Genomic DNA, 24182 nt, shown 5'->3' on the forward strand with positions numbered 1-24182 from the left:
GAATTGGTCATATGATCCTTGGAGATATTTATGTCCTTAGATTTCAAATGGTAGGGGGATTAACCTCATCCGGTCAATCTCACAGGTCACAGCGGCCAACTGAAACAAATTCAGGCCACATGGTATACTTTTCAAAATAGTTTTCGGGCCCTGTGCTACTGTCTTTTTCAGTAGTTCCGGATTGCTTTCCTGCACACAGGCCCCAATGCAATGTGCCAGGGCCAATCCAAGATGGTCACAATAGCTGGGACTCCAAGGCAGGGGGTATGAGTGTCTTTCACATATAATGCCAAAATACAGTTTAAAACAGGCATTATAACCAAAAACAAACAAGCATTGTCCATTTGCAACCATACAGGGGATTCAGAAGTATTTTCTCAGCACCCTGTTCTATAACTTTCAAGTGTGTCAAAGTGTTACACATGTATATACAGACCTGTAAGACAGGATTCAACAATGTGGTGTCAACAAAATATCCACTGCCCGCACACTGTTTATTCTATTGAGGTCCGATAGGCATCTCTTCCCATTCAGGCCTGCTTAATATTTCTGGGAGGAATATCACACCCCATGCACATCACTTCCTGAGCTTAGCACAAGCTCTAAGTTGCTAGTGGTGAGAACGAATTATCCCCCTGAGAGCTTAGAAAAGGAAAATGTAACTTTCTAAATGTTTTTTGCTTAATAGTTTTTCAATTCTGATTTTACCATTGAATTGTATTTTATTAGCTATTCAAAATAGTTTAATTATTTTCCTACCTGGTCCCATTCCTAACAGTAAGAGCATTGTAATCTATATTCTGATTTTCTACGTAGGATAGCTAGGCGTGCTACAGTAGAAAATAACTTTTATGGCCTTGCCACTATAGGAGCATGGTAACCATAGCTCTTTGCATGTCCCATGTTTAAAAACAATGCACCCTACACCTTTTAGGCTGCATGGTCTACAAAGTAGTCATCTTCTAATATTTTGAAAACCATGAACCTTCAGACCAGCGGCAACTCACCTTATTTGGATTATCTTGGAACATGTTATTTCTTAGATTGTTTTGGCAGGTTTGCCCCAGTTCTCTGTAAATGTTCATTGGAGGTTTTTGGAGACAAAACGCCTTTATGCCCCAGATATTCAGGGATAAGGAGAAGTGCATCCAGCCAAGGATTCCAGGAACTGAGGAACAGCACTTGGGTTGAGGGACTTACTCTAGCAGAGGCCATCATCAGGGTCAAGAGCAGATCTAGTTGCAACTACTCAGATGGAAATCTTCATTAAGGGCCTCTTAAGATTGTTGTGACCCTGGAGCTTGAGCAGGATGTCAGCTTTATGAAACATGGAGTCCACTTTTTTAATATGATTACAACAGAAAGCAGGCCTCAGACATAAGGTTCAGACCGGTCTGATTTTCTTAAGGTCTAGTATTGTTCTGAGGCGGGTACTAGGATTGTCAAATTTATGTCTGGTATTGACTTGTGGATGTGTGACTCCTGGTTCCTTCCTAACAATGGGATAAAAGTCCCAGGAGTTACCCTACCCACTTTGTATGTATTTTCTGTGTGCCTTACTACAAACAATCCCACAGTACCCCTCTCTGCCTAAATCCAAGATGGTAAGACCCTTCTTCACTTATGCAGAGCCTGTGTGTCTATCCCAGAGGGCCGATCAAGGAAATGAGCAACCCCTCCTCTATAAGTACTTCAAACCAACTCTAGGGGCAGTTCTCTTCCCCACTGAGATTTCTGTCTGTGTGACTGGGTGAACAATGGAAGGGACCTGCACAAGTGTCATTTGATATCTGCCAGTGAAAGGGATAGCCTTTGTGAAGTAAATTAAGTCCCTGAGCACTGCCCAAATAGTTATCCGGACAGAGAAACGGAAAACACCTCATCACAGTCTCTGCTCTGCGATACATTTTTAAACCTAATTTAGGGCTTAAGCACTCATAGGGCTGCAGCTAGGGGCTAATGAAAAATTTGCCTCAAGGGGGTTTAGGCAGGAAGAAGGTAGCTTTCTGAGAGTACCTTTTAATTAATCTTTCTTAAACATCCGACTGCACCAGCAAATTAGGCTTTTAGTAAATATTACAACGATTCCAAAAATGAAATTTCAAGCAAGTTTCCTCATTGTAGACAGTATTATTACATTTTGTAGTGCATCCCAGTTTGTTGTTGTGGGCCAGCCAGCCTTGCTACAGTGAACATAGGTTTTACGTGCTAATCAGTGTAAGGATATATTCCATATTAGCTTTCTATATGACAAACTTTCAAGTACCTTGCACCCTGCACCATGGGCTATATGGCCTACTTAAGTGTGACTTATTAATATTTAAAAAGAAGGTTTAGGTCCATCAAAAATGTTTATTGCGACAAATGGAAATACAGCATTTACACTGCTACAGTCAGGCTACAATGGTAGGCCTGAAGCCATGTTTGAACTGCCACTGTAGTGTATGGCACAACAGTTGCTACAGTTCAAGGGTACTATTTAAATAAGAGGCCCTGGGTATATGTTGTACCACCATCTAGGAACTTATACGTAAGTTAGAATTACCAATTATGGTTCTGCCAATTCAACCATGTTTAAAGGGAGAGAACAGGGACTTTACTACTAGTTATTATGGTAAAACGCACAAAGGTCTACTGCCAACAAATACAGATAGGGAACAAATCTGGGGTTATTTCATGCAAAAGACTATCATTTCATACAGCAATACTTGAAGGTGATCAACACAGTGGGGTCTCCTGCCTGAATGTGCTCATCCTCTATATGAGCCACCGACTGCAATGCCTCAGCTACTAGCTCAATAATATTGTTAACAGGTCCAAAGGTGCCCGTCATAGATATGTGGCATCAAGGACCTCTCTCTGTCCTTTTTACACACATGAATAGGCTGACATCATCATGCAAATATCATTAAAACAATAACTGTAATAATAGTCAACACTATCCTATAGTACTGTATGACCAATATGTCGATCCCGCTCAGTTAGTTTAATTTCCATTTATTTGTTGCATGGGTTGTATTTGCAAGGCAGACATATTTTATAAGAGTTCTTTTGCCAGGTCACTGCATATTGGTGCATGTTATGGAACTTTGTGCACTTGTAAGGTATGTGTCCCAGGACCTATTGTGTTAAACAAATAATGGCACAGACACCACTCTGTGTCACTTTAGGCACAGGAAAGAACTGCAGATGGATGTGGTGGTTGAACGATGACATGGATGACTTATTACCTCTATTGCATTACTGTGAAGATTGTACCTATTTACAATTTTACACAGGTTTGAATAGATTTCTACAACATGGCAATTTGCACATAAGTGTTCTGTTAGGTATGTAAGATATTTATGTATCAAACCATATTGATACCTTTTATGACCCCATGTGATAATTCAATCTGTTTTTATCAGTTGAGAGATCCTCATGTGCATCTGCTCCCAATCAGTAAGTGCAAGTTTCCCCAAATTCTGCATATTGTATAAGAGGGGTTTTCCCAACTCCCACCTCTTCTAAACAAATGTGGCCCTCAAACTGATGTTCCACCTACTCAATTTAGAGTTAGGACTATCATGTCTGCTATCTCCCCCAGAGCAAAATTGTACACCATCTCTCTGATGAACTTGGAGCATTTGGTGTAAGTACACCAGACCGTCCACTCTATTTAGGGATGATGTTTCGATATACATTTTTTTTCTTTCTTTTGGCTTGGGACCACTAGAAAAAAGTTGGTAGTCCTAAAGAGAAAAAAATATATTACTCTACACCCTTGGAAAAAACCTACAAAGTAGTCACAGTCATTTTATGTTTTACTAAAAAATACTCCTGCTTTGGGTGTTAGAATTTGTAAAAACAAAAAGGTTTGCTAAGCAGCTGTATGAAACATGAAAACATGAAAATTTTCAATGCCTTCAGCCAAGCTGTTGTGGTTACTGCTCCACTGAAGAAAGAGATCTCCCTTCCAGCCCAGCGGAGATCTCTAATTAAGGTGGGCAGTAGTCACCAGGCCGGCAGAGGTTATTAATCCTGGCCCCTTGGCAGTACTTCATTTGTAAAAGAATGTGTGCTGGCTCCCAAAGCTCTGCTCAGGAGTCTGGGTTTGGTGCAATTTAAATTTCAGTATCCAGTACCAAGACTACATTTTCTTGAATTTACTGCATGCCTCTTTAATCCATTACCAGACACTCCCTGTCCCTTTAGCTCACTCTTGCAGGTTTCCCCTTTTACACTTAAACAGTGTTACTCTTCATAAGTCATTCCACTTTTTGTGTTTTGCCATCTCTTGCTCTCAGTAAACTGCTGATCCAGTAAAGATGGAAATTATTTTGTGTTAGGCCTTGCAGGACACTAAGGAGTTTGTAATGAGGTTACTAGCCTGTCACTTTAGCAATTGATAATGCCATGGCTTGGTAGCGGTATTTGCAATAGCAATAGAGAACTGATCTACTGGACGTGGCACCTTGGTTCCCCTCTTCCTGTTCCTTAGGGGTGACATAATGAGTGATTGTTTTTTCCTTATTTGTGGAATCAAGGAAAAGTAACAGTTTAGAAATAGAATTAGGGAACCTTCACCTCTATGGTTGCAGACTCAACTTCACTGCAAAGTCAAAGCAACATTTAGATACCTAGAAAAGTACCCAAAAAAAGATGATGCACCAATTAAGTCAAAACTGAGTTGTTTAGAGTGGATATTGCCACACACCATTATAAACATTTAATTGCATGGCTGATTAGGCTTAAGGAAGATAATGTTGCTATCCAGTGCCCTAATTGGTTCCAGGTTTTCTTTCCAGGTCATTGATATTGTCAGGGCTTTTGGTAAAAGCTTCATTAAATAACTTGCCAGAACCTCCTAAATCTACAATGGGGGTTTGACAACTTTTCAAGATAAGGCACCAAATGAAGTTCATATATATGGCTAGATGTTTGTGTGTCTGACCTGATGTACTTGGTAAGGTCTGTCTCCCTTACTGATGGGTATTCCCATTTCCAATTAACTCCAAGATTGATTCTTGTCTCAAGGTGGGGACAGTGGGAGTCTTTGCCATATTCATTCAATCTCTAAGAAAATGCTCAGTTTTGTACAAAATAAACGTTGATACAATTGAAGTTGTTTTTCCTTTTCTTTCATGGAAACTGGACCCTGTATTTCCCTTTTATTCATTCATTCAGATCCATAATTAGTACAAGTTTCACTTGTTTTCATGATGGATTGATACCACATTAGGATTGTTACTATGAAATGTTTCTCCAATGTTTTCACCCAAAATTATGCCTATTTTAACAACTAAATGGATTAATTCAGAACTAGTTCACGGAGGGTCAGTGAGCTGGGCATGTACATTCTTCCGGCTATCTTAAAGTTGCACAAAAAAAAGGATGACCTTTTAGCGCTCCCCTGTGGGGTGTACTTTTCTATGTATGGCAAGTGTCCTTGAGCAGTATGATCCTGGGGAGTGAAGAGCTTTTGTTATGTTTATTGAATTACTATCACCAGCACAGAGTTGACTGAACATTACTGCAAGTTTTTTTAGTTGTATGTAAGGAGTGATCATATAAGATAGAAGATCACTGTTCTCTTGTTTTAGGCTGCATGTACATGTAAGTATATTTGGCAAAGACCTTCCTCATACCCTCCATAAAAGTGGTAAACTCACATAAAAAGGGTTCAATCATTTCCACCAGAAGAATACAAGGGTCACATTCCCACTTCGCTACAGTATCATAAAGGTCACCATGAAGGATTCATGAAAGTGTAATATTTGGTACAGTTCCCATGGACTGTCACATGGGGGAGGAATTGGGACAGGTGGAGGAGTTTCATGTTCAAGACCAAAAATTTAGCTGATGTGCTTTGGGTTAGAGATGAAACTTGGATTTTTGAAGCAGGGCATGCTGATTCACACTGGCTCTTGTGGAAGCAACAGAGACCAAGGGTTATGTCTGGGTGATAGATTACGCAGATTCACTAATCAGATCACTTATAAATCTACTTGGATAGCAGCTCAAACACATCTGCAATTGATGGGGCTTGAGGCATGACACTGGAATTGGCTTCGCCTGGGCCTGGATTTCCATTGTGATTTGATTTGCAGGAATAGGATCAATGGCACTAAAGTAGCAATAGTTTGTGGGACTGATTTTCGGTCATGTCTACTGACTGGCATCTAGTTGGGCTGCTGTGAATGTTAAGTGCAGCCTACCAGTCCCATACCCTGTCCTGTCCTCCAGGCGCTGTTGTACTGCAACCAGTGCTGATGGCAAGGTGGGATGTAGAGGAAACATATTTAGAGAGAAAGATTTCTGTACTTGACTTGTGCTCTTTTATCTTCAAATGACAGATGCACCCAGAAGTGAATACAAATCTGTGCCAAGTTATGAACTAGTGATGGGACAATTTGAGCAGACCTCTCACCATGGCCAGGTAAGTAGATAAGAAATCTGAGGATCAGACTGGGAGCAGAAACTTCCTCTGCTGAGATCAAAGTTAAGTATTGTTTCCAGAGATCCACCAAATTAAAATGTAGCACATTCTCTGTGTCTTTTACATTGTACCTAGGTCTCTCAACTTTCAAACAACTTAATACAATTCATTTTCATACCCAAGACAACCTTTTCTAATGTTATGGAGATGGCAAAGCTCATTTTCCAATTTGAGATACTCAATATGGGTGCCTATGTTTTTGTGATTGCATGTGAGCTGTGAATCTGGCAAAAGACGCTGTGCAGCTTTAGGAGAGCAATGTTCGAACAACAGAGCTAAGAACCAAGGAACACCAGGTTCTAGTTCACAGCCTCCACCAACAAAGGTCGAAAGGGAACTTGTGGTTCAAATAGTAACCACTTCAAGAAAAAGTGAGCATCCATCCAGAAGGTCCGGGACGTTGACTTTTGTTTCTCACCCCTCAGGTGAGATAAGATGAAAGTGACAAAAGCCACCCACGCTTTCTTCAGCCAACTTTTGCAACAGAGTCTCAGTGGTTTCAAATCCTTTGATACCACAGAGTTGATTAAGCATCTGCAGTAATTCATCCGAAATACATTTCCCAGGCTACACAGTGGAGAACACAAGAAGAGTCAGATCAGGAAGAAATAGTGTCTGCAGACGTACAGCAAGCACAGGAACAAGAGACAGATCATAGCCTAAAGCTGTTTGTAGCAAAATAAAATATATATACACTCAGGTGAAGAAAACCAGAAAGTAATCTCTTCACTTTTGGGCAGTCAGTACTAAAAATATCCCAAGAGGCACACTCATTTTGTCGCAGGAAATTTAAAATAAAAAGTCAGTGTTACAAAGTTCAAATCATTGGTTGAAAAACAAATATGAAAGCTAGCAAAGGCTGTAAGACAAGATACACATTTTATTCAAACAGGTTCCATTTCAGAGCAGAAACATGCCAAGAATGAAACAAATAAGTACATACATCAAATAACATATACAACGTAAGTGCACCATGGGTTGGCCTTCCACAACAGGTTGGGTGCTGGGCTTTATGAGAAGCCAGGCCTTGCAGCCAACCCCAGCAATGTACTTCTGAAAGTTGTGGCTGTAAGGTTTAGTTTTAAATAGCAGAGCCTTTTTTACTGGATTTTTTTACAGTTTAGTTTCTAGTATCTACAGCCCTTTTATAGATAATGTAATCAAGTAATCTCTTCAAATATGTTATCTGAGATTTCATCATTGATGTCATCATGTCTATGCAGGGGTCATGAGAGATTTCATACAGAGGTAATATAAAAACTCTCAATTTTCTGTTAATTTCTACTATTAATGAGAAAGTGTTAGATACATATGGACCCAAAGCTAGTTCTAAGACTAGACTATACATGGCCAAAAGGCTTTATATGGCAGGGAACAAATGACATTTCTAAAGGTTTAAAGAGTATCCAATTGCTAAAGTGCCCTCTTGATTCTATGTATGGCATGTCCCAGGCCACTCCTCTTCTCAGACTTTCCATATTATATTTATATCACTCACTATTCAAATAATGCATCACTTCTTGCTATTTAATTGCCTGGTTTTATTTATCATGGCAATTAAGCCTGGGCAGATATTCAATTACATTGGAGTAATCAGAGTAATTTGGGTAATTCCACATTACTCTTTGATAAAAAAAGTATTAATAATAAAGTGATTGAGTCCGCTCGTGTAATTAGGAGTAACTTGGGTAAAGGAAACTCCTACTGCGAGAGCATGCACTTCTGTTCATGTTCTGTTGCATTTAGCACTATTTTCTTAGAGTAAAATGCATCCTCATGTCCATTTTGATACAAGGCTGCACTTTGCACTAAGAATCTAGCGCTAAATGCTGGAAGTAAGTTAGAAGAAATTTACACCAAATGCACATTTAAGGAGAATGAGAAGCTGTTGATGCTCACTTCCGGTGTTCTGTTGCATTTAGTGCATCCTCCAATCCACTTCGGACATGAAGGCATTTTTACTCCAAGAAAATAGTCTTTTCTCAAGTAACTGTGTTAGCATGCTGAAGTTTTGAGTAATTCTGTGTGATTGCACTACACAGAATTACGCACTACGCACACTTCTACGGGTAATCAGAATACAGCTGCTGCCCTATCATTTTATTATAAGTGCGCAACTCATAAATGTTCTCGTCTCGGTGGTTACAATTTAAGACAGTGCTGAGAGACATATTTATCATTATTAACAGAATAGTTACAGAACGTTCAGTTTAAGAGTAGGTCATACTAAAATGCTTCCTTGCATCTATGCCTACTGCAAACGGAAATTCTAGGCCTAAAGATAAACAATTTATATTCAATATAACCACATTTAGAATTAAACTTAACACTTTTATATCCGGCAAAGTTTGTGAGTTATACGGGCTGATGTTAAATGTTCCAGATTTCTTCTGGGTTTGTTCATGGTCATTTGGATCGGAGTTGGATTACTTAAATGCACCAATGAGTTATTTGTAAAGTTGGCTGTGAATGTATGCAGCTGTTGCCACCACTTCTCACCCCATAGATTTGCACCAAGCTTCAGTTAGGACAACATGATTGTACCCTAGATTATCTTTACTCATTCAAGTGAGCATTTTATCCGATTCGTACCTGGCATAGACAAAGGTTTGATTTGAAAGCCTCTACGGGCAACTAGTGAATAATATTAGTAAGATTCAACCTACCATTGATGGTTGAGTAGGTTTTGATGATCAGTCTTCTAATATAGCTACAAGAGAAACATGCAACGAGAAATTAGCATTTTTCCACACTTAATTAGAACTGTGAAATGTGTGAGTGTAGAAACATTACACAGTGTGAAGTAAACTTTAAGTTGAAAGCTGTATGTTAATATATAATGCATGGTAAATCTATTTGATTAAGGTGAGAGTTTCAGACATAGAAAATGGCAATTAGCCTCTATTCACTCAACTTTCCCTCTATACGCTTGAACCATAACACAAAAACATATATTCAAATGTTTTATTCTAATGATAGGAAAATGTACAGTCATGATGGTGAACACTGAAAATAAAATTTCATAGTCATAAACATCTGGAATAGAAACAGGACTAAATAGTTCCAAAAGGTGGTAGAAAATGTTGGTTATGTGTCTCTGTAAACTTCCATTCAAAATAAAGCTATTTATACAGACTGTGCACTAAAAGGTGAACACAATGCATTGTGTAATAATGCTGTAAACATCTCATGATCTAAACCAGCTCTCTAGCTTCTCAGAACGATGCAGCCTCCTAATTTGCGGCCTCCTTCCATTAATTCTGGAGAACGCCTGGATTAATGTGCAATTTGACCAATGCTCCAAGCTATCTTTTTCTCTCAGAGACTAATAACTTCCAAGACTAAGGGCCTGATTATGCTAAAGTCAAATGGGGTTACTTTCTCTCAAATGTGACGGATATCCTGTCCGCCATGTTATGAGCCCAGGATATCCTGTGGAGATTGTAATACGACTGATGGATTACCTGTCACATTTGTGGTTCAGTATTCCATCCGCCAAGATTGTAATCATGCCCAAACACTCTTGAGGGCAATCCACATTTCAAGAAGCATTTTCATATCAGTAGACATGCAAAACAACTGCACAAAATTATTAAACATTGTATACAACAAAAGCCATGCACGATCCTATCATCAGTTGGCACTCTCACCTCACCTACTCTACATTTTGTGTCATTGATATCATTTAGAGGGCACCAGGCATCACAACAGTGACCCATGGCTTGCCTACAGCGACCCCTGACATTGTCCTTGCTACCCCGAAGCTGAGAGACTTCAGGGCAGTCCCAGAAACAGAAGGTATACAATGCTGGAATAAGCCATGTTTACTTTCTGTGCCTCTCAGCTACACTGTGTGCATGGGATGGACTGAAAACTCTTAGCAAATCAGAGCAAAGTAATACATTTCCAAAATATTATTAATATTTTTTAAGCGAAGCAGATCACAGTAAAATGGAATCCTGCTGCCACTGAGCACGTGAAAAGAGCAAAAAACAAGAAATGCCGCCAAGATAGAGGGGAAGAACTATGAGTAGAAATAAGGTGGAAATAACAAAAGGAAGACTGGGGTGTGTGTGAGAGACAGAAAGAGAGATTAAATCAACAATGGAGAAAGGTGATGGGGGGACAAATATAGACAGGTGTAAAACAGACTGAGACCAGTGAGAGTAGTACATGATTAGACAGGTGACAAACAGCTGATAGTCAGGGAGAGGGGACAACCATTGAAGCAGGGTGACAGTATCAGAGATGTGATAGAGTGAGATGAGAAAGAGATGTCAAAGAGTGACTACAAGAGAGGGAAAAGACAGGTGTGAGAGACAGAAGCGTTATAAGGAGACAGGTTAGAAAGACAGCTGAGAGAGGTGGGGGTGGGGAGATGGACAGTTGCAAAATTGACAGCTGAAAGAAGGGGGCGATTGAGAGAGTGGTGTTAAAGTGACACAGCGAAATGGAAGGCAAAGGGCTAACAGCTTAGAGTCAGAGACAGAGTGGAGCTAGGAAGACACATACATGTTAGAAAAATAAAATAGGTGGGATGGATGGGGATGAGGAAAGGCAAGAGATATTGAGAGGATATTGTGACAGGCAGACGCGAAAGAAGCAGGTCATAGATTATAAGAGGGGCGGGAGACAGGTGAAAGATAAGTGAAGAAGACAGAACAGAAGAGAATGTCTGGTGAGAGAGGTGAAGACATGGTACATTATAAGGGGATTTGGCAGAGGTATTTACCTTTGTCCAAATAGGGGCCACAATCCTAGTCAGTGTAAGTCACACACAATCCACATTATCCTGTGCCCATCCTCTGGTAGCTTGGCACTGAGCAGTCAGGCTTAACTTAGAAGGCAATGTGTAAAGTATTTATGCAATAAATCATACAGTAACACAGTGAAAACACCACAAAAATACACCACAGAGGTTTAGAAAAATATAAGATATGTATCCAGTTAAATTAAGGTCAAAACGATCAAGATTCAATAAGCACAAGTTGACATATTAATTTTGCAAGGTTAAAAGTAGTAAATTTTTTAAATCAGCAGTTGTCTCTTGTTTGCACAAGTACCTGGTTTGCGTCAAACATAACACGCACGGGGATCACAGAGGAGGAGATGTGTGGAAAAGTAGTGTGTGCATCGGCATTTCCGGTGCAGCACAGACGATGCGTTGTTTCATTCAACGCTGCAGGGGCATTGCGCCGATTTCCGGTGCAGTCTTGGTTCCTCACCGCGATGCAGGGATCTTTTTGATGCCAAGGGACGATGCGTGGAAATTCTTTGCACTTGGGACGAATTCACAGGCAATGCGTCGATCCGGTATGGCGATGCGTCCAAGTTTATGTTGCACGACAGGTGCTGCGTTGATCCTTCACTCTGGGAGTCAGGCTGCATCGTTCCGGCTCAGCTGTGCGTCTATCTGGTAGGGCTGTGCGTCCATTTTCCGGTTGCAAGGCAGGCACTGGGTCGCATTTTCACTCAGGAACTCAGGCTACACCGTTACGGGTCAGCTGTGTAGCAATTTTCTCATCACAAGGCAGGCTGTTTGTTGTTTCCGGCAAGCTGTACATTGATTTTTGGCACACAAGGAGTTCCTAAAAGAGATAAAGGCCCTCATTACAACATTGGCGGGCGGCTACCGCTGCGCGCCAACTTGTAAACGTTGTGCGGCCGCCAATGCTGCTGCACTCCCGCAGTGGCCATTTGGACATCCCCGCTGGGCCGGCGGGCGGAAACCGAGTTTCCGCCCGCCAGCCCAGCGGGGATCTCGGCCGCAACATGGAAGCCGGCTCCAAATGGAGCCGGCGGTGTTGTGGCCGTGCGACGGGTGCAGTTGCACCAGTCGCGCTTTTCACTGTCTGCATAGCAAACAATGAAAAGCTGCATGGGGCCCTGTCAGGGGGCCCCTGCACTGCCCATGCCACTGGCATGGGCATTGCAGGGGCCCCCAGGGGCCCCGCAACTCCCCGTACCGCCAGCCTTTTCCACAAGGAAAAGGCTGGCGGGAGGGGGACTCGTAATCCCCTGGGCAGCACTGCTAGCAGCGCTGCCCTGGAGGATTATCACCGCCGGGGCCATTGTGTCGGAAAACCGCTGGCCCCGGCGGTGCGGTTGTAATGACCTAGGAAGCATCGCCAGCCTGTTGGCGGTGCTTCTGTCATTACAGCCCTGGCGGTCTTGGACCGCCAGGGTTGTGATGACCCCCAAAGTCTTTTTGGCCCTGAAACTTTAGAAAACAGGAGGCAAGCTCAATCCAAGCCATTGGAGAGCACTTCTCAGCAAAGTCCAAGGGCAGCAAGGCACCAGAGAAACAGCAGGGCAGCAGTGCTTCTCAGCAAAGCAGTTCAGATGATCCCTTTGGGCAACCAGGCAGTTCCTCTTGACAGGATACAGGTTCAGGTCCAGAAGTGTCTGATCTCGGGGGGTCAGAGAACCAATTTATATACTCAGAAATGCATTTGAACTGGGCCTGACTTCAAAGGGTTATTTTGAAGTGCACAAGGTACCCTTTCAGTACAGGTCTGTCTGCCAGGGTCCCAGTGGGGGGTTTGGCAGCATATTGTGTGATAGTAGGCCACTAGCCTTTAAAATTTGAGTGTCAGGCCCTCCACCCTCCCAACCCAGGAAGACCCATTGAATATGCAGATGAGTGCAGGTGTGACTGAGTATCCTGTGTTTGTGGTTGTCTGGGTGAATTGCACAAGGGAGCTGTCAACCAAACCTGCCCAGCCCAGCCATGGATTGGAGACAGGCTGTAAGGCAAGATGGATTTTAAGTGCAGACAAATGCTCACTTTCTAAAAGTGTCATTTCTAAAATAATAATATAAAATCCAACCTCACCAATAAGCACACTTTTCTATTACCATTCTGGCCATACAGAATCTACCACTCAAACAGTATATGAGGGTAACCCTAATGCTATCCTATGAAAGGAGCAGGCCTCACAGTAGTGGGAAACTAATTTACGAGTTTTCCACTACCACGACATATAGAACACACAAGTACATGTTCTGCCTTTTATCTACATATCACCCTGCCCTATGAGTTACCTAGGGCCTACCTTAAGGGGTGACCTATGTAGAAAAAGCGGAGTTTAAGGCTTGGCAAGTACTTTTGATTGCCAAGTCGAAGTGGCAGCGAAACTGCACCCACAGGCCTTGCAATGGCAGGCTGAGAAATGATTAAGGAACTACTTGTGTGGGTGGCACAACCAGTGCTGCAGGCCACAGGCAGCATTCAAGTTACAGGCCCTGGGAACATATAATTTACTTTAGTAGGGACTGACAAATAAATCAAATATGCCAATTGGGTATGAACCAATATTACCATGTTTGTAGGGAGAGAGCATATGCACTTTAACACTGGTTAGCAGTGCTAAAGTGCACAGAGTCCTAAAACCAGGAAAAACAGTGTCAGAAAAGTTGAAGAAGGCAGGCAAATATTTGTGAGATGACCACCCTAAGGCTTTCAGGTCTAACAGGGATTAGTGACCAAAACCCATTTAGGATAGAGGTCTGTTACAATGAAAAAAGATCAATGGTTCTTTAGAATCACGCTTTATTTTCATCTCCACTTCTCCTCATCAGCTCTTCACATCTCCTCTTCTCTCAGCTCTCTCTCCCAACATTCTATTGTGAACTCCTCTACCAAACAGTCAGAACTTTCCATTCTAAAGGGAAGGTGAGGGGGGAACGTACCACTTATATTTAAATATGTCATAACCTTTAATCTAACAAAATCTGCCTATATGTAATTACATGTTGCTACCTTAAAATATTACAACTAAATTACAACAAGGTCAAAACAGAAGGATCATGAAAGAGACAGCAACTGGTGAGAGAGTGAAAAGATAGTTGGTCATATGATGTCACTTCCACAGCACCTTGCATTTTGGCGAATAGACATCCATGACTGTCAAGCAAAGCCACAAGCTCTTACCCTATACGCAATCTCTCTGTCCTACATAATCTACAATATCTCTTATCTCAACTGCATAGACACACACATACACACACCCTTCACTCTGCTAATATTTCAACTCTCACCTCCCAGCTTCATTCTCACTATTTGTACGATCAAAGGCAAAATCAAGAATTCCTAACATGTCCTTTACTCTGACAGTATATTTTTATTACATAAAAGGTATGTGCTACAAAGTTTTTTTTAGCTTCAGACCACATCAAAAAAGGTATGTGTTAGACACTTTTACATTCAAATATTTTTGGAAAATGTAAATACTAGTTCAGAGAACCAGGCAGAGTTTGCAGAGTTTTGTGCACTCCATATTCCCTTTGGAGCTTGGGGTTCTCGCAAATCTCTGCCAAGCACCGCGTGGTTGAGTTTTTTCTCACATTTGGCTCACCAGCATTAAGTTGACGAGTTGACAAGTGTGAGCGAGAATTTGCCTCCCATAGCATGATTTACAGGCACTAGAGCTCCTCCCGACCAGATTACCTAATGCTGGTGTTCTCAGCAGGTCACAACTTAGTATTAATAAAGCTGCCATTCAAGTAGAAAATCTACTCGAGCTGCAGAAAGAAGCAGCGTCTGGTGTACTGTGTGGTGCCATTCACGCTGATTTTACAGTGGGGAACAAGCTACCTGTGCTAAAAATCACCTGACCAGTATATAACGAGCCTTGCCTTTATTTTTATGAGGAAGGCAGCAACAAAAATATAAAGTTAAAATAGCACACACATGTTCTCACTAATGACATATTGGAATACCAAGACTATTACATAAGTTCTATTTCACTGTCAGCTTTTGGTGTTCCAGAACAGGAAAACGCAAACAAAAGGCCAGAATATGCCTCTGAAAAAGGTGGCAGCACACACGACTGCCTCCAAGGCGACGCATTTCCATGTTGCTTGTAAGGGGGAAAGACTACAGACCCTAAAGTTTATTTTCCAGCAGCAGGCAGGACACATCTTCAGCCCGCCACTTGGACCCTTCAAAAGGCCCCTCTTTTTCCCACACTGGATACATTTCTGTACTGCTGGCAGAGGGGGAGGACTGCTGATGCCTGTGTTCTCTTCCACCAGAAGATGAGGCACATCTTCAGCACGCCAGGTAGGTGTTTCAAAAGGCCCCACATTTCACCACGGTGTAGGACGCTTTTCCATGTTGCTGGCAGGAGGAGAGGACTTTGAACTAATATTACATTGCAGCACAATTACAACGGGCGTTATTTTGGCTAACCAATTCTCCCTAAACAGAAACTGCATCCCTACATGCACGATTTGACCTGATTAGTATTTATACATGGCTTTTAGATCGAACATACAGCAAATCCCCAGTCCTACCATATTCATCATTATTTCCCGTGGTTCAACTGCCCGATGCTCGCAACCCTGAGTAAGCAACACAATATGGCACTGTGGACATCAGCAAGTTTGACAACAAAGGGAGATTTATTTTAGTAGGGGAATGTTTGTTTCATATAATAACATAATTAACACTCACACGATGGGCCCTGGACAGTTCCTAACCTACTGCGTAATCCGACAAGTAATATGCATCACATGGAGGGCAGGAGCCACTGAGCCACTATTGTCGCTTGTTCTCTACTTGCTATTGGAGGGTGTAGGCCCCAGGAAAGCTGTCTCCCTGCTATACATAGCCCTAACCATGAGCACTAATACTTACATGGAGGGTGCCCTCGCCCGATGGAACACAGTCCTCCCCCAGCCCACGCCCTCAGAAATTATGGTCTTCATCGGTGTATGCTTCTACTTCAGACTGAGAGGAAACACGAATAAAAATGATTCCAACAATGCAGAGCTCTTAGTTTGAGTACTACATTTATTAAAGCACTTTTTAAGGTTCAAATTGAGGAAACATGCAGATCAAATGCAGCAACACGAATATACCAAAAATGATCACAGCAGTAAAATAATGATGATCACTGAAACAAACAATGTAAATACACTACTTTAATAATGGATTACATATATCTGCACATACAGTGATTATATATTCATTCACAACCCAAAGCTAAAAATAAGAATTAGAAAATGGCATCACCATGGGGTGATGTAAAGACATCATCTCTTTGCCAACTTTGAGCCAGGATCCTAGACAACTGTCGAAAGAGAGAACTACCCTTAATGGGAATGTACCAGGCAAAGGCGTCCCCCCTCCTGGAATGAGTTTGATCTAACCGCAGTCATCCATTTAAAAACCTTAAAAAAGATGGAGAGGAGAATTCTAGAAACTCCCCCTCCCATATTGTGAGTTGTTGTTCAAACGTTGGCTGTACCAGCCCGAGTTGAAAGAGTACATTAGAAATTTGGCCACATCCCAAGGTGCGCTCCCAAGATCGAACTGTACCCTGCAGTACCATAAACATTCTCCTCTGGTATATCTTATTATCTGTGCTCCACACTCCCCCATGTTATGTACCTGCCCTTGGTGAGAAATAGCACGAAGAGTGAAAACATGAGCGAAAAACATGTTGCATAAGTTGTGCATGGTAAAATACCTGCATCACCAATGTGTCGGTGTTTGAAGCTAAGTTAAGCACAAAATGGAGCCAGTGGTCAAGATGGAGCAGTGGTTCAATAAAGATATCATTACAATCCGGTAAAGAGAGTTTCGCGCAACACAAGTTTCCATTTCACCCAGTTCAATTACCTACACCAATCAAATGTATCCCGACAACACATCAAGCGCTTGTTCCCCTCATAGAACTTGAATGTCTGTGAGGTGGGCTTCCAGAAGCAGTTTAGCCCTCCACTATTGTGCACCTGGCAAGGAATAACTGAATTAACAGGGGACCTAGTGGGTCATGCATTATCCCCAACCCCTGAATCCTGCCTCCTAGGACTTCACACCAAGACTAAAGGGGACAAACAACTCCACAAGTTTATTGATTCGGCATGTGTATTGTTTAAACGGCGCATAGCGATGCAGTACTACAGTCCTACTACAGCTGATATTAATACATGGCTCAGGACTTACTACGGTGGGCTCGAGCTGAGACTGGTGTGCTCCACAACATGAGGGATAAAGGCCTTGTCGGGGGTGGTGATGAGGTGTGGGAGGTATTTGTCACTAATACTGAGGCCAAGAACAACACCCCCGAGTGGGGTCAACTCTTGATTGCTGTGCTCGCTCTGCCCTGCCATGCATGGGGGGTTCACTGATCTCTGTCATACTCTCCAACCCAAATCGTGTTGGTAGGGCTGCCCCTGTGGGTGACCAAACTACGATGTAGCCATGAGATTCCATGGCTGGCTGCTCCATTTTCTCCCTCCCCCTACCGGGGCATGCCACGCAGCATGGTTGCTACGTGTTGCCTCCTCCATCACCTCCTCCTTGTGCGACCATTGCCTTACAGTTCCCTCACTTAGCGCGTGTGCTCAGACACAATTCATGAATATGTACTTGTCCCACCAATACTTACTTAAAGCCAGTTAAGTGTATGTTCCTACATGTGCTGCGGTCTTTTTTTCTCCTTCCTCACTTGTTAATTTGTTAATTTGCTACTTTGATCCTGTTTTTTACCCTCACTTTCCCCTTCCCCTCTTCGCTACCCCCTCGTTCCCCTTGCTGCTCCCCTGTTAATGATCCCCAAGATTGTTGTTAATGTTTTGTATACATTAATAAAAATAGATTTTAAAAAAACCTCACAAATTCTGACATTCTTAGAGCAAGCTAATACTTTGAACCTGAAACAATCGGGTTTCGACCTAAACATTCTACTGAGATCACATTGCTAGAAGTATCTGACACACTTTAAAATGACATTGGACACAGGTTAAAACACAGTACTGATCTTATTAGATCTATGTACAGCATTTGACACCATCTCACATTACATACTGCTGCAATGAGTTCGGGACTGTGGCATTCCTCATTGGGCCTTGGCTTGGATTAATCATTACTCTCCAATCAAAGACAATCTGTCATGTTAGGATGTTTTTCTTCCCCAGAAAAACCAGTCAGTTCAGGGGTGCTTTGGGCTCCACTTGGAGCCCAGCACAATGTATTATTTATATGGCCCTCATAATCACTTTAATCTCATCATTTGGTATTGATGTTGCTTCCTTAGATAAGACTTCCCTGGGCTCAGAGCTTAATGCCAAATGTTGTATGACTGAAATTATTTGGTGGATGTAAGCTAACCACCTTAAATGCAACACCGATAAAATGTATACTCTTTGGAAGCTCCAATACTTTCCTAATCCATCCTCTGGTGGCCTACTTCTAATTTCACCTCCCATCCCCTCCCCCAAAAGACTAATGCAGCCAGGCTGGTTCTAAAAAACTTCCTCACGGGGCCTCAGCATCTGGGGCTCTGAAAATGTGTCACTGGCTATCAGTTCATAAACAAATTCTATTCAAGATCCTTCTTCTTGTATTTAGGGCTTAAGGAGCCTTGGGACCAGAATACATATCTATTAGATTATCCCATTATGTCCCTGTGAGCGAGCTGAGGTCATTAAAGGCTAATCTTGTTAAGGTTCCTATATTTAAACTGAAAACCAAAGGAAGTAAATAATTCCAGGTCCTAGGAGCCAAGTCATGGAGCTGCATGCCCACTTATCTTATGATGATTTAACCTGAAGACAGATTCAGAAAACAACTTAAAACCTGAATGTTTGACTTATTCGATGCATATTGCTACTCTCCAATGATCTGAGGTAGGGCTGCTTCTCGGTCACTTGCCACACTAAGATGGTCATTATGACTTTGGTTTTAATTTTCGAAGTCCACCATATTTCAACTCACCAACAGAACATCGCCCAAAAACAGTCAAAAATCTACAATCATCGGCCTGACCGACGGCAGTAGAGAGGCATTTCTATCGTCAGCAGTGCCAAGCCGACAACATCCCACCCTCCAAATTCCGACTCACAAACCAGCACCGTAGTCTTAGCACAAGCCGCCGCAGTCAAAAAAACGCACCTCCACAAGAACAAAACACCACATTGGACAATAGGAATACCCCACTCATGATACGCATACACACACCACACAACCTGATCACAGCACTAAATAAACACACACACCCCCATCCTTTGCATCCAGAAACTTTGACAGAGAGAGGGAAGACTGCACTAACAGAAGACACTGCCCCTGGATATCATAGGCACCACCACACTGAACACGTATCACACAACACACAACAGCATCAGCAACACAACTCGCACATCACCACTGCATACAAACACCACAAACCACACGTACTCCTTATCACACAACCTCACCCCAGCACACCGAGCGTCCCTGCACATCACACGTCCCACCACCCACAACACAACCACCATGGCACCACAAAAACACCCACGATTCACAGACAAGGAGTTGAGGGTCATGGTCAACAAAATCGTCAGTGTGGAGCCACAACTGTGTGGAGCACAGGTCCAGCAGACATCCATAGCCTGGAAAACTGAGTTATGACAGAGGATCGTCGACAGGGTGAACGCAGTGGGAAACCATCCACACATTGTTCCTCATTGTTCCATAGGAGTGAGCACTCCGATTGGCTGGCTGCAAAAAGAAAATCGTGCAGCAGCCGTTAAAGGACTTGAGAACCTGGGGCCTGATTTAGATATTGGCGGATGATTTACTCTTTCCAGATGGTGACGGATATCCCATCCGGCGAAATCTGAATCTCATCATTTCCTATGGAATTTATTTTTTGTCAGAAGGGGATATCCATAACCTTTGTGACGGAGTAACGCATCTGCCAATATCTAAATCAGGCCCTTGATACCCTGTTCTGAAATTGTTTTTGTCAAAGATAGAAAGGTTCAGGGTATGAATACCCTGCTGTCATAGCCCTTGTGTTTGGGTTTCAGGGGAACCTCAGAGGGCCAACATTAAAAAAAAAATAGTTTTTATTGCTGCAATCCAGCTGGACTCCCATGGGATTGTGGCAAAATTACATTGTGCAGTAGCATTGCTATTTATTTAATTATTTTGACCCCTCGATGTGGGCCGGGTCATTATTTTCAAACATTTGGTCCAGGGAACATGATGCTCCCAGATTCACTTTTGGGCCCTGTAGAAACAAAACTCTCAAGTCAAATATAAATTAAAGGGAAGGGAGCATGAAATACCCCTCCACGTGCTACTATCTCCTTCTTTGTTTAGAGATGTCCAATCTGTAAACAAAAAAAGAAGGGGTATGTATCCCTCTTACCATTCCAGTATTGGCCCCAAAGACTCCAATGCCTGGAGACAAATACTGAATAGTGTCCCGGGATGTCCATCCTACAAAATCTCTCCACACTCTTCCAGGAAGGAAACTCAACTTTGCTCCTGCCAGACCCATTCAGAAAGCCATTAGGGTCACTTTTTATATTTTTGGTGCTGTGATTCTTTGAAAAAAGTCAGTAAATCCACCCGAGAGTGGCTAGGCTCTGCAGCTGTGCACAGTGTGAGGTTGCTTGCCTGCAAAGGCTTGAATGCAGAGCCTGGATGCAAGCCAGGCCCAAGTAGTTAGCTTTGTGAATACCCTCCCTAGACTTTGGCCATTATGGGATAAATTGCATTTTATAGAACTGAGGGTAATATTTGCAAAGCTGAATACCTTAGTTACAACCTCAGACAGATCATTTTCAGCCACGTCATTTCCTTCCCATCCCTTCCTGTGCCCGAGAATAGGTGTGCACAAATGTGAACCTGCTCTGTGAGCTTATGGCCATTTTAGAAGGAATGAAAATGATCTGGTAAAAATTAACAAAACCAGAGACATTCGCTAGTTATAGTTATCTCAAGTAACTATAACTCATGCCCTAAAGTTACAATAACTTGTGCATTTGTCATGCATAGTGTTGTAATCAATAATGTCATTTCAGAAATGTCAGTGACTTTATCAATGCTGTGATAGAACATGAGTGATATATGAGTGCATGGGGAGGGGATGAGCTATAATTACTGAAGGGCATGCTTTATAGTTAAATGAAATAACTATAACTGGTGAGTTTCAGTGGTTTTGTTGTTTAAAACAGTATATTAACTGTCATTTTCATCTATTAAATCCTTCTAACCTTTGCTTTTTCCAGTGAATTTCTAAGGGTTTTTTAAAATCAAAGTAAGATATTTTCACCATATCTTCCAATAACATCTATTTAACTGTCTGCATTTTTTTTTTGTAAAGTAATATTTATTACCATCCCCAGCACCAACCCCATGCCTGTCACCAGGCCCTGTGCCAAAAGCCTTCGCTAGTGCCAAAACCAAGACTATGTGATGTTACAATATATGGGAAGTATGGCAGACCAACTGACTGACATAGGATCTAAACATCAAAATATAAAAGGTGAGCCTATTGGCTTTATGAAATGGTCAGCATATTACCATATATAAAAAAGACAATTTTTGTTTGTCAAAATGTCACCAATAATTATAATCAAATTCACATTATATAAATCCACATGTTTAATAAAAGTGATTGCCTTTTTGTTTAACACAGCCTTATTAAAAAAAATCAACATGTTTACAGTCTTTTTAAAAAACAAAAATTCACACCATAAAGGCAGCCACAGAACCCACCACAAGATGGCTCTGCACTCCAGCTGAAGAGCTTACAGCTCCAGTTTGAAGCGCTGTACAAAACATGGTAAGCTCTCCTGGAATCATGACCCAGGATCCTTACAGTGTTTTTTCTAATGTTTAAGCGGGCTGCTTCACTCCGCGCCACCCCGCCAAAGATTAGTGAAATGCTTCTAGGGGCACTACAAGTCTTCAAACAATATAATGACAAGCCCTCAGAGGGAATTATTGGCTGTTCCTTTCAAGAAGCAGGTAATACCAGATGAGCCACTCATTTATTATTCCTTTTATTGTTATTTATTTTTTACACTTTTTTGGGACTCAAGTACCCATCCTGGTCACCCACACCTTTTTTTAAACATTGGGGGCAGTGGAAAGAGCTCCAAGACCCCTGTTGCCCATGCAGGTTCCCTATCAGAAACCATACCAGTGCCAGAGAGAGCCAACATTTTTTTTCTAAGTGGGTGCTTTGAATGCCCTCCCAGCGCACCCATAATCCAGCCATCATTGGGGATTTGAGGGAAACCTGTGGCCCTAGCTTGTTCCCCAGCTGGCACCCACTGTGGGTGCCAGCTGGGGAACCCTTATCTTTTGCTTCTGCCCAGAGAGAAGCATTTGTTTGTCTGCTCTCGCCCAGGTGAAAGTGTGGTGGGGATGGTATGGAAAAAACAGCAGTGTCCGTAGGGATGAGGGTCACTGGGATACTTCTCAGAACTGATCCCAGGATAGGGTCCCTGGTGCTGATCTCCAGCATGGAAAGCAGAGCTGCATGCCCCCTCCTCTAATTATAGAAATGGCCCAGAGGATTGCATCTCTAGGGCCTCCTGAGACACAGGGATCAGGGCCACATACCCTCCCCTTTTAAAACTGCATTGGGCCCCAGGGGGTGGGTCCCCAGGCCAAAATAGGCTTGGGGACAGAGGCTCACAACCCCTCCTTTTCTTAAAATGTACTGGTCCCACGGTTGATGGAGTCTCTGGGGACAAAAGTAGCACAGGTTCTGACCTACCCTAGGATCATTTAAAAAATAAATGAACAGCTGCCATTTTTGTTTTACCACAGCCCCATGAGAGAACCACAGGATTGCAGCAAAACATTACAAAACATTTCTTTTAAATATGTATCACCATGTGATCCTTCAGATACCACCCTACCCTAGGGAAAAGACAGAAGGGTATCTCTACCAAGCCCTTTATGTTATTTAAAAAAAAACATTTTCATGACAGAGGTTGAAGTTCCAGAGTTCTGTGATGGCTGTTGCATAATCTATTTTCATGTGGGCCTGCCACTCAAAGTGCAAACTCCAGTCGGAGCAAGGTGACCAAAGGGATAAAAAAAAAGCTCCTTAGACCACTAAGATTGCTGTATCTTTGGAAGTTGCAAGAATATGAGACTCTTGTGACAGTCCTGCGAGCCTAACCATCCAGGTACACAACGCTTATGAATCTTAATTTCTGAAAAACTTCTGAACAGATTTACTCTAAATCACAAAAACTCCCTCTCTGGAGTAAGATGTAGCTTTCTTACATATTTGATGTAATGCCGTTCAGCAGTTTATTCAGTATCACTTTTCGATTTTCCTATGGAAATCTGCATGGTGAAAGTATATTTTGGGACCCACCCACCCCCGTTCTTCTCGGCTCCCACTTGATGTATCAACCCAAATCTTTTCAGGAAGGAGCTGAAAACTTTGTGAAAATTTGTCAAATGGTGCCAAAGTTATTAGCAAACCAAAAGGTCTATTTTCTATGGTGACTAGGGGCCTGATTTAGAACTTGGTGGGGGGTTACTCAGTCAGAACGGTGAAGGATATCCTGTCCACTGAAATCTAAGTCCCATAGGATATAATGGGATTTAGATTTCAGCAGACGGAATACCCATCACAGCTGTGACTGAGTAACCTGTCTGCCAAATTCTCAATCAAGCCCTAAGTTATAACTTTATATATGTATGTGTGTATATATACATGTAGATATATAGAGCTATCTATCTATCTATCTATCTATCTATCTATCTATCTATCTATCTATCTATCTATCTATCTATCTATATTACACACACACCCATATATATATATATATATATACACACACACACATTAAATATGAAATATGTTAGTAATCAAATAATATTTATTCTTTTTCCCCTCCCTCATTTGTTTAATGTACTCCTAAACTTCCTTTATCACTATCCATGCCTAAACCC

The 24182-nt window shown here is 42.0% G+C and overlaps 1 protein-coding gene across 2 annotated transcripts in view; it reads right to left on the minus strand.

The window, feature by feature from the left end:
* Positions 1 to 24182, minus strand: part of LOC138299776 (cytosolic phospholipase A2 gamma-like) — a 408365-nt gene that overhangs the window by 369188 nt on the left and 14995 nt on the right. For both annotated transcript variants that reach the window (XM_069238325.1, XM_069238326.1), the window contains one exon: positions 9145 to 9188. In XM_069238325.1, the coding sequence (XP_069094426.1) occupies positions 9145 to 9147 (3 nt within the window). In that variant the 5' untranslated portion in view covers positions 9148 to 9188. The remainder of the gene's footprint in view (positions 1 to 9144; positions 9189 to 24182) is intronic.

This window comes from Pleurodeles waltl, chromosome 6 (assembly GCF_031143425.1).
Source record: "Pleurodeles waltl isolate 20211129_DDA chromosome 6, aPleWal1.hap1.20221129, whole genome shotgun sequence".
Lineage (NCBI taxonomy): Eukaryota > Metazoa > Chordata > Amphibia > Caudata > Salamandridae > Pleurodeles > Pleurodeles waltl.